The sequence below is a fragment of the Calidris pugnax genome, unplaced genomic scaffold (genome assembly GCF_001431845.1).
Source record: "Calidris pugnax isolate Ruff unplaced genomic scaffold, ASM143184v1 scaffold20, whole genome shotgun sequence".
Lineage (NCBI taxonomy): Eukaryota > Metazoa > Chordata > Aves > Charadriiformes > Scolopacidae > Calidris > Calidris pugnax.
Window position 1 is genome coordinate 23600660 of NW_015094510.1, and position 10861 is coordinate 23611520.

A 10861-nucleotide genomic window follows, 5' to 3' on the forward strand; every position below is an offset into this window, starting at 1 on the left:
GATTAATTGGTTAAGCTTTGGTTAATACAGCTGTTACAGTGACCTGTAACCAAAGCCAGTAAAGTCACTGACAGTGTTTCCAGTAAAGTTAGTGAGAGTGTTTCCATTTCCTCTATTTGTTTAGGGCAATGAGTCAGGCCCTAAAATTTCAAGAGATGCTGAAACAGCTTTGAGCTGTTTCATGAACTCTGCAGTTTTTATTTTAGATGTGCCAAAAAAGCTAATAAACCCTCAGTGCAGAAGAGGACTGCGTCAAATTATGTTTTGGAAGATTGTGGATAAAGCTGCAAGTATTTTAACTGCATATAAAAAAATATCTAGACCACTTTCTCATCCATAACTCTGAAAAGGCTTCCTAACATCAATCTGTGCAGAAATGGAGGAGGAAGGAAAACATCCAGCTAGTGAGTTTAAAATACTCCTTAAAACAGCTTTCTGGAAAGAAAATGCTGTGACATTTCTTTTCTTGGGAACTTCCACATGTAGGAGCCAAATGTGTAGAGCTGAATAAATTTTATTTATTTACTTACCTCCTCCTTTATTTATGGGGACAGTAAATTAGGCAGTGAGTTGATGAATGATAGAAAATCTAAAAGTCAAAATTATCTCTGTTTGGGCTTCCTTTCCCTTGAGTATAACATTCCCTCTTTCTACATGTCAGGTCTTAAATAAGTAATTAATACAGGGTGGATGCTCTCCATCTTGAGTGACAGAAACTCCGTGGCTGAAATCACATACCTTCAGGGAAAGGAGTTGGAACTTTTACTGTGGGTTCATTTGGTATTTATTGCTTTAGTAGCAGCTCATTTGGAGCTGCTCAGTGGTTTGAGTGTTTGAGGTAGAGGTGAAACCAGTCAGAATAAATGTGGTAGTGGGAGTTGCCTCAGCTGGAGGTCCCGGAGGTCAGGGGATGCAGATGTCCTGCCAGGACAGTGGTGGAAAGTGAGAGTGAGCCCAGTGTAGAAGGTAAGGAGCCTGGTTCATCCTCCTCTGGCCCTGCCATGTCCATCACCAAAGAATGAGACTGGCAACTGCTCTGAAGCCTCACTCTGAAGCCTCAACACTGACAAATAAAAAACAAGCCCATCTATCTCTCCCTCCCTCCTTTCCTTCCAACACAGACATAAATCATGTTTTGAAATATCCTACCTTCTCCCTTGGAAAATGCCACTGTGAACCAAAAATCGAAACTGGTTTGCTTTCTTTTTCAGCTGTACAGAAGAAATCACTGAGGGGATTCACAACTTCTTGCCAGAGAGGAGATCCCTGGGCTCATGGATTTCAAGCAGTATTTTAGATGTAAAGGAGACAGCAACAACCTTCTCCGTTGAGTGCTGTGCAAACAATTCTGTTGGTTCAGCCTGCGAAAAGAGTTTCATTAACCTGTCAGGTACCATAACCACTGCTTTAGCACCGGTTTTCTCAATTAAACCTGGCATAGTAGAACTTACAGTATTTTTTTATCTGGCTGAATGGCTGACTGTGCAATAGCCTTGCAGGTAAAACACAAGCACTGTGTATATACAGTGTGGGAAACGGTTGGTGAATGGAAGATGCCTGTATCTCTTCTCTGGTCCAAAAGCTTCCCTCATTAAAATGAGCAGAAATTTCACATTAATAGAAGTGCAGGATGGAGCTGTGGCAATGTTGGGGTCTGCTTATTTATTTCATCTTAGTAATCCCTACCTGAAACCTGGAGGCATCAGCTTTGGGATGAGCTGAAGCCACTTTGGTAGCTGGTGTCAGGTGTTGGCTCTTGTTCCTCTCCTGGAGATCACTGCTGGGCTTGTGGGAGCTCTCCTTACCTCATGGAGGTCTTTGCATGCCTGAGCAAGGGCATGACTCGGTCAGCAGACCCACTCAAGGGAGAGCAGGAGGGAGTACCAGGGGAGAGACCTTCTTAAACTGCTGTTGGCAGGTGGCCCTGGCTAAACCCTGGTTTGGGAACTGCTGTGCAGTCTCTCTTCTTGTTGAGGGCTTCCTTCCCTGTTGAACAAGAAAGTCAATATGATTATTTTCCCATGTACTTTATAATTGTAACACCATATGCATTCCATAGGGCAAAATATTTCAGTTAGAGGGAACATGCTATGGCACCTGGGGAGTGTTTGGAAGCACCCAGATATTTGCAGTACAGAGGACTCCTCTGTCGTGGATAAACAGGCTGTTTGCTGCTTCTGACTGCAGCTGGCAGAAGCTGTGACCACTGACAAGAGTTTGAGCATTTATGTTGAAATTGCAATAGAAAGTAAGCATAACACTTATGTTCTTAGAAACTACCAGAATATGAGGGTCAGTTTCATGTAACACCCACCTACCCACCGGCACCTTATGGCATGGTCCTGACTCGTTCAGAGAGCTCCTGGCTGAACCCCTGGGCAATGCTCTGAGCAGGTTGTGTACAGTCCATCCATTGATAACTGGTGCTTCAGTATCTGACGTACATTGCCTGGGGGAAGGCACAGGGAGAGAAGGGAGATGTGATGAGAAGAGGAATTGTTTATTCCTGTTTATGTCCACAATGTCCAATCCATAGATCACACCAACAACTCCGTGCATTTAGATTTATTAATGGATGTAGCCTTTTTTTTGCTTTTTTTTTAATGAAATCTGATGCCAGAATTACCCAGCACTTAAATCCTCCTGCCCAGCTCCTTGCTTTGCTCCAGGCTCCATCTCACTCCCCGCGCAGAGGAGGCTCAGGCGTGAGAAGACGGCAAACTGGCAGAACTGACCAAGCCACCATGGGTTCTTCTTGCACCTTTAGCTGTACACACGAGCTCCGATTCAGTACGTAGTAATATGTATCTCTTAAAGTTGCAGGAGCCGTTTCTTCCCCCCCGGACAATGTGGCATTCTATGTCTCTGTTGGATTTTTCCTCCTATTGATCGCTTTTTTGTTTGTATTCGTTTTTCATAAATACAAAAAGGTAAAAGCAAACATAAATACCTGCCCCTTCTTCTTTTGTTCCTACCAGGCTGTTTCTTCTCCTCTGGGACTTATTCTACTTTTTTTTTTTTTCCTTCCAAAGCAATTTAGATATGAAAGCCAGTTGCAAATGATTCAGATGATAGGCCCATCGGATAATGAGTACATCTACATTGACTTCAGAGAATTTGAATATGATCTCAAATGGGAATTTCCTAGGGAAAACCTGGAATTTGGTGAGCAGTCCACAAGGAAACCCACAATGCTGGAGTAGTAGCCTGTGGTGTAGCAGCTGCAAATAATATTGGCATATTGTGTCTTGTAGGACAGGTCCTCGGTTCTGGGGCTTTTGGGAAAGTGGTGAATGCAACAGCTTATGGAATTAGCAATGCAGGAGATTCAGTCCAGGTCGCAGTCAAAATGCTAAAAGGTATGATAAACCCTGGGTGCCTTTCACAAGCGGTGATGCGTTCTAGCAGCTCCAAAGCAGAAGGGGTGTTGGAAATCCCTCTATACGCAGACTTGTAGCAGTTACGCCTCACAAATGCTTGGTTTCAAAATCCTTTCAAAATGCTTTCCAGATCCTGTTTTAGTTTAGAAAGATATTGCTGAAGTGCCTTCTTCCTGCCGCATGTGTCTTTTTGTCCTACACACCACAGATCTGTGCTGTCGGGGAAGGATGGAGCTGCTCTGCTCTAAAGAGGATGAATGCAAATTCATAGTGCAGATTAGCCTGCTGGTCACATCGGTCACTCGGTGGACTTTGGAATAAAGTCCATTTTTCTTGCAGTGCTGTCTGGCTGTTGCACTCCCTTCGCCTCCTGTGTCTGAGCTAGCTTGTTTGCAAAACTTCCAGCACATCTTCCTGTAGTCTTCTTGGTGACACAAAGCCATTTCTTTCCATCCTTCCTTATGGGTCAGGCTTCTTAAACCTCTAAACCTCCTTGCTGCTTTGTTCTGGCCTCTCTCCAAACTGTACTGACCCCTTATAAAAGCAATATCCAGAAGTGAGCCTCTCTGGCAGCAAGCTCCCTGGCTCCGAAGCACCACAACGCCTTTGGTATATAACAGGATGACTTTAATATCAGCAACAGCACCAACACCCTGCTCACCTGTGTGCCCACACGGCCCCATCCTGCCAGCTCTGCCGTCCAGCTCTTCATCCCCCACCTGCACGTGTGCATCAGCTTTACGCTTCCTCCATCCACTCCTTTGCAGTTGTCTTTATGGAAGTTCACCTTGATCATTTTTGTTCACCTCCCCAGTTCACTGAGGTCATGAGGGCCAAATGCTTGCTGAAAACAAGCCTAAAGCTATTACTGAAATGCAGGGTGGGCTTCTTAGCTATTGGATCACAACTCTTTGTGTGCCACATGGCTTTTGAAACATTTTTTTTTTCTTAGCATTTCTCTCCAACAGGGTTGACCACCATTTTTTCTGTGCTTGTGGTCACTTTAGTATGCTGCTATCATTCCTTGCCAGCCTAGGAATGACAAATATTAACATTTTATGACTGCTTTCCCAAGCATTCAAATGATACACACTCGCAAACACATTTATTTTCCACCTTTAGCTAAATATTTTTATACTGTGCAAAAATTTTTAGAATGTCCCCAAATGTCAGTCCAATTAATTTGAAATGAAGACTTGCATGTGACAAAGCATCACGACCATTTACATTTTTAATTCTTTGCTGGAGATTTCCAAGTCTGTGTGTTACTTTTACAGAAAAACCTGACGCTTCAGAAAAAGATGCTCTAATGTCTGAGCTGAAAATGATGACTCACATTGGAAGCCATGAAAATATTGTGAACCTACTGGGAGCTTGTACCGTGTCAGGTAACTTGTGGAAAGGTACCAATTAAAATGTTCAGACTAGGACTGCTGAACGAGGACCCCTGAACAGAAAAGAAGTAACAAAAATTGATTACTGAAAGCAGTATTTAAACCACTCAAGCCATAATTAATCACCTGTTCGTCGGGCTGCTCTTCTCCTCTTTACCCCCAAGTCCTGTCTTTGTCCAATGAATTTTACTGTTCTGTGTCAACCTAAAATAAGGTGAAATTAAATCAAACTTAAGGTCATGCATGTATACAGAACTGGGTCCTTTCTAATCAAGCTTGCACAAAGTGACACAATAGCCCTTCTATAGAAGAGCTTTTCCTGTTACAGTGGTGATGGCACTGATACTAGCCAGTTTACTACACAAAAAGAAAAAACTTAACAGCGTAGGGTACTTTGTATCCACGTGATTCTGGTCACATAAAAAAAATAATCTTATTTTATTTTATTTTATTTAAAATCATATGGCTCACAAATAGTGAGGTTGTAGAAAGAAAAGCAAAAATGACTAAAGGCTAGGCAGGAAAGAAAAGAAACTGAAAAAAGAGCAGGGGTGGGGGACACACATAAAGAAATAAGAGGAGAGAAGTGAATAATGAGAAGAGAGAACTTTTTAAAGGATGTGAAAGGATTAAAGGATTTTAATGGATGTGAAAATAAACTGAAGATGGAAAGAACTAAGCAAAGGTGGGCTAAGATAAAAATGGCAAGGTATTATCACTTATTAATTATTGTGTGACTTGTGATATCATTGAGGCAACATATGTGGATATTCCTGTCCCGAGAACTCCCTCTCTGACCCGTTCAGCAGTGAGCAGGAGTGGATGGAGAGTGGCTAAAGAACACATCACCTTGGGGAAAGGCCAGGGCTTACCCAGTGTTTGCCCACATCATGAGCTGTAACACCTGCCACTGAAAAACTCGACAGATTTTCTGCCACAGAGATTGATTAAGTCAGAAAGACCAAAGATAACAATTAACTCTTGTTTCCCCAGTTTGCATCAACAGCAATACAGTCATGCAAAGGTGTTTGAGGCATAAGAGGAAAGCGGAGAAATATATTGTTGGTTGTGGCTTTAGCTGATTTGAAACTATACAGGCTGCCACTGCCTTCTGGAAAACCCAGTAAGTGTGATGGTGTAGGCAGGAGACCCGCAGGGAGACCTGCTCAGTCTGGCAGGATAGGGCAGGGACACTTCTAGCCTTATCCAAGTCCCATGTTCAGAAGCATTTACATGGCTCTCAAGACTCCACATCCGTCCTCTGAGAGACTTTACAGGCTTTTCACACTGTGTCCTACCTTGATTGACAGGGGGCTTCTGGCAGCAGAAATGCCCACAAACTTGTATTCGGTCTTTCTGAGGCAGAAGTGGTGATGCCACTGTAAGACTTTGCAGGGGTGATGTGTGACCACTCTGAGCTCTCCCTGGGCCATTTTCTCTGCTCCTGCTGGCTTGTCATGGCTTTCCTCTGAGCCTGCCTGCTCAGGAATTGGAGGTATTTTCCCTTTCTTGAGAAAATGGTCTGGCCAGTGGTCCACTCAGACACATCCCCTTGCAAGGTCTTTCCCTCCTACCGCTTGTCTCAGCAAAGTGTGCTTGGGTTCAGGTGGCCTTCATGGGGAAAAAAAAGGATATTTCTAGAGCATCAAGGTAGTGCAGATAAATGAAGGGGCATAGGTCAAAGGTTATCAATTCACACCATCAAAATAATTAGCAGGGGTCATCTTTTGCTTAAACCACATATGGTTTAGACAATATGTTGCATCTTTATAGCCTGTGCCGTCCTCTCCAGTGTCATGGGTATGGGGAAAGTTGTTTGTGCCTTCACAGGAATTTGCAATCCACCTTGGGAGATGTACCACAGGGAAAAATCAGCTACACAGACTTTCCAACGGGGCATTACAGCCAGTAATTATGGTCAATAAACATTACCCACCCATCAGTACAGGTTATGTACCTGCGAAGGAATGTTTAATACAGATTAGTCCTGGGAGAAGATGAGGCATCGTTAGGGCTTTAATGGGAGAGTGCTATAGATAGAAGGAGACATTTACATTTCCAACTATTTCAGGACCAATTTACTTGATATTTGAATACTGTTGCTATGGTGACCTTCTGAACTACTTAAGGAGGAAGAGAGAAAAGTTTCACTGGACACTGACAGATATTTTTAAACAGCACAACTTCAGCTTTTACCACAATATCCATTTCGACCAAAATTCCAGGTAAAGCATTCAGCAACGGTTTAATACTTTATAAAGCTACTGTCTCTTTTTAAGCTGCCGTGCTGTAAACTGGTGAAATTACTGAATTCTTGATAATGTGCCTTCACATACTTTAATAAGCAATGCCTTGGGAGGAACTGAGATTTGATTCTTCTCATGATGTTCTTTGCACTGGACTGCAAAAGACAAGCAATTCCTTCTTTCTCTTTCTAGCTTTAAGAAGACCCTTATCAGTGCCCAGATTTTTAATAGCAATAACTGATTGTGTTTTTTCACTACAAAACAGTTTATGTGTAGAGGATTATGTGATCCACTGTGAGTAACCTTTGAAAATGTGTCACTCACTCCAGGAAGGGAACTCACCTGAAGTATGGTGTGAATGCAGCTCTATGCAGAGAGGATGAATTTGAAATCGCACAAAGACAGAACATGAATGTGGCATCTGGATCAAATGGGATTGTGCTGTATTCAGAGGAAGGTAAGAACTTAATTGCTGTTATCTCTAGTAATTCTGTTGTTATTGTATTTTATATTATTGATCTAACTAGACTAGACACAGTGACACAGGAAAACCCCTTCTGTCTCTCTGGCAGAAATTTTGCTGGAGAACGATTCAACAACATTTAAGACCTCAGGGTTACATCATGCTATACATAGTATTTGAGTATAATCAGTATACTCTTTATTTTGTGTCTGACCAAAGGAAGCGAAAGATGGATGCTCTTTGTGATGTTGTTCTTGGTAGGAGCACAAGAAAATCCTTGTAGCAGTCTGTAGAATCAATCAGAGAGTGAGGAAGCCCACAGAAAAATCATATTGTGGTTATTTTTTACAGATAAAATTAAATATGCAAGCAGACAGATGGATGAAGAAGAGGATTTTAACGTGCTCACTTTTGAAGACCTTCTTTGCTTCTCTTATCAAGTTGCCAAAGGAATGGAGTTTCTTGAGTCCAAATCGGTATGGTGAAGGGTAGCAAATCGTTTAGACAGAAGAGACGGTAAAAATAGGTCAGTTTATGAAAGTCAGACTGAAGAACAGAGCCACACAGTGGCAGGCTTGAACCATACCTCCTTCCCTGGCTTTACAGCAGAGAGGGGGTTGCAGTTCTAGGCATGACTGAGTAAGGAGTGGCTGCACACTTCTGCCTGCTCTGGCCCTGTCCTTTGCCACGAGCACCCAGGATGCTCATTCTCCAAACGGTTTAAGTGGAAGGAGGCAACTCATTCAGAGACTTCTGTGGGAGACAAGGGAATTAACTCCTTCTGGTACCACATGCTGCAGAGTGTTAACCCATCCTTTCCTTCTAAGTGCATTCACAGAGACCTCGCTGCCCGGAATATACTAGTGACCCATGGAAAAGTGGTGAAAATATGTGACTTTGGCCTTGCCAGAGATGTAGTGAATGACTCCAACTACATAGTCAGGGGCAATGTAAGTTCCTGAATGCTCTCTATTTTTCATACCATTGTGAAAATGATGAAAAACCAAGGCAGTGAAGCTTTGCATTTTTAAATTCCCTGTTAGCTTTATAGAGATCTGTACAGTGCAGAAATCTCACTTTTTCCTGCCCTTATAAATAACGAAATCAAGCTAGTGATAGCACTGTAAATGAGATGATACCCATATCCTTTCTACAGCACACTGAAATCCATTGGTGGAAGTGCTGGGAATTGTGTGCTGTTATGGACAATAATAGTACAGGGGCAATAGTGTATGTGTGGGGTACACCAGACCCTCCAGCTATCTTAAGAAGTACAGGGTGGACATCTCCATCTGAACTACTCACCCTGGAAGCCAGAGGAGGGAATAAAGGTCTTCCAAGGCTGAGCTCATCTCCTCCTTAAATAGCCATCTAAAACAGATGAGATTAATTGGCTTCTTAGAAGTGCTTATTTCTCTCTATAAGGGAAATTTAAAGGGGCTACTAAGAGAGGCACAGCTTTTCACACAGCAAACATGAACTGATCCTACTCAAGCAGTGAGAACTACAGTGAGTCGTCTAGAAAGCCTGTGTCACAGCATGACTTGGTCTCCTTTCCCCCTGTCTGTACAGGCTCGTTTACCGGTTAAATGGATGGCTCCTGAAAGCTTATTCGAGAGAACATACACAATGAAGAGTGATGTCTGGTCTTATGGAATATTACTATGGGAAATATTCTCTTTGGGTATGTTCTGTAACACAACAAAAGAGCACTGCTTGGTTTTGGCAGCTTCTGAATTAACATGTATTCTCCAATATATTTTCCACAGGTGTAAATCCCTACCCTGGCATTCAGGTTGATACAAACTTCTACAAATTAATACAAAGTGGATTTAAAATGGACCGACCGTATTATGCTACAAAAGATGTGTAAGTGTATTTCATGAGTCGTGCACAGCACGGGAATTTAAATTTACTAGGTCATTGTTTGCATGAGCTTTTATTTATTGTACACTGTACCTTGCTCAAAAAAATCTCAAAAGGTGAGATCTTCCTTTAATTCTGAAAAGGGCTGCTTGATTGTTTAGGTTTTGTCCTAGAGCAGAAATGGTCAACACTAAAGATTATGTGTGTTTGAAAAGACTAATTTATTATCCCTATTTGATTGTGCCTTTCTTTCTCGGGAACATCATTCTTCTCAGATCACAGACTTCTTTTTCTTTTTCCTTTTCTTTTTCTTTTTCCTTTTCTTTTTCTTTTTCCTTTTCTTTTTCTTTTTGCAAAAGCTATGTTATACAATACTCATTTTGGATATTAGCTAAATCTTTGGTGATTTTTTCTAAACGTCTTTTTTTTTTTTTTTTTTTAAATTGAGCTTTAGTATGTTTGATTTAGTTCCAGGAGGCTAGGGATCCTCTTAGAGAAAAACCCTGGCAAGGAAGGGTTGGTGGGAGCTATTCCTGTGCTCTCAGCACATGATTTTGAGCCCGTGCCTGGGTGGACTCTGCCCAGAGATGGACTTCAGAAGACAACAGAAGAGAAGGTGATGGGGAGCTACGAGACCTTGGGCATGGAAGAAAGGGAAGAATTTTAGGTCATCTCTTCTGGCAGACGTTTACATAGATGGCCTAGGGGCTCAGTGCCTTGGTATGGCTCTGTACCATTGTAGAAACTCATCTCATTGTAGAAACTGTAATGGCATTAATGGTACAGGTAAATCTGACAGATTCCCCTGAGAAAGGTTGCTGTGGGGCTTGAAAATACCAGGGAATGTATTGACCTGGTAAGTTTGCAAGGGACTTTACCAACTAGGCACTGCACTGGTTCCTGATGAAACTGTGAAATCTCTAAGGTGGTGTTTAAACTTCAGAAAGATCTTTGTGGAATTTGTCAAATTCCACAAAAAGTCTCGCTGTGGAAACTGTCCTCAAGACTAGAGAGTCCACAAGGAGCAGGTTCAGCCCCAGAGTCAGAGAGGAATTGTCTTTCTACCGTTCTTTTTATGGAAGCTGGAAAACAAGGTTAACATGCCAGTATGTGCCAGCCGGGGTGAAATCCTGGCCCCAGTCCTATGAGGAAGATTTTGCTAAGGACTCCAGTAAAGCCTTGTTCTTCATTTCATCCTTTTTCTCCTATTTCTGTATCTTTTCCTCTGATCCAACATGCTGAATCTGGCCTCTTTTATAATATCACTCTGGTGCCCCATGATTCCAAATTCTGCACTTACGGAGACTCCGACAGATAATGTTTTCTGTGTCACCTCTTTTCCTCCTGCAGCTATCATGTGATGCAGTCTTGTTGGGCCCTTGACTCCAGAAAAAGACCCTCTTTTTCTCGGCTGGTTTCCTCTCTTGCGTGTCAGCTGGCTGAGGCAGAAGGAGCAGTAAGTAAACACAGAAAGAAGAAAAAAAGAATTCTTTTTTTTTTTTTTTTTTTTTT

The 10861-nt window shown here is 42.3% G+C and overlaps 1 protein-coding gene across 1 annotated transcript in view; it reads left to right on the plus strand.

Annotated features, from left to right (window-relative positions):
- The window catches only part of FLT3 (fms-related tyrosine kinase 3), a 44054-nt gene that overhangs the window by 30825 nt on the left and 2368 nt on the right, over positions 1 to 10861 (plus strand). Inside the window, exons 12-23 of the mRNA XM_014965748.1 lie at positions 1212 to 1390; positions 2818 to 2930; positions 3033 to 3165; positions 3255 to 3359; positions 4658 to 4768; positions 6846 to 6999; positions 7350 to 7477; positions 7835 to 7959; positions 8311 to 8433; positions 9056 to 9167; positions 9253 to 9352; positions 10700 to 10805. Coding sequence (XP_014821234.1) covers positions 1212 to 1390; positions 2818 to 2930; positions 3033 to 3165; positions 3255 to 3359; positions 4658 to 4768; positions 6846 to 6999; positions 7350 to 7477; positions 7835 to 7959; positions 8311 to 8433; positions 9056 to 9167; positions 9253 to 9352; positions 10700 to 10805 — 1489 coding nt within the window. The remainder of the gene's footprint in view (positions 1 to 1211; positions 1391 to 2817; positions 2931 to 3032; positions 3166 to 3254; positions 3360 to 4657; positions 4769 to 6845; positions 7000 to 7349; positions 7478 to 7834; positions 7960 to 8310; positions 8434 to 9055; positions 9168 to 9252; positions 9353 to 10699; positions 10806 to 10861) is intronic.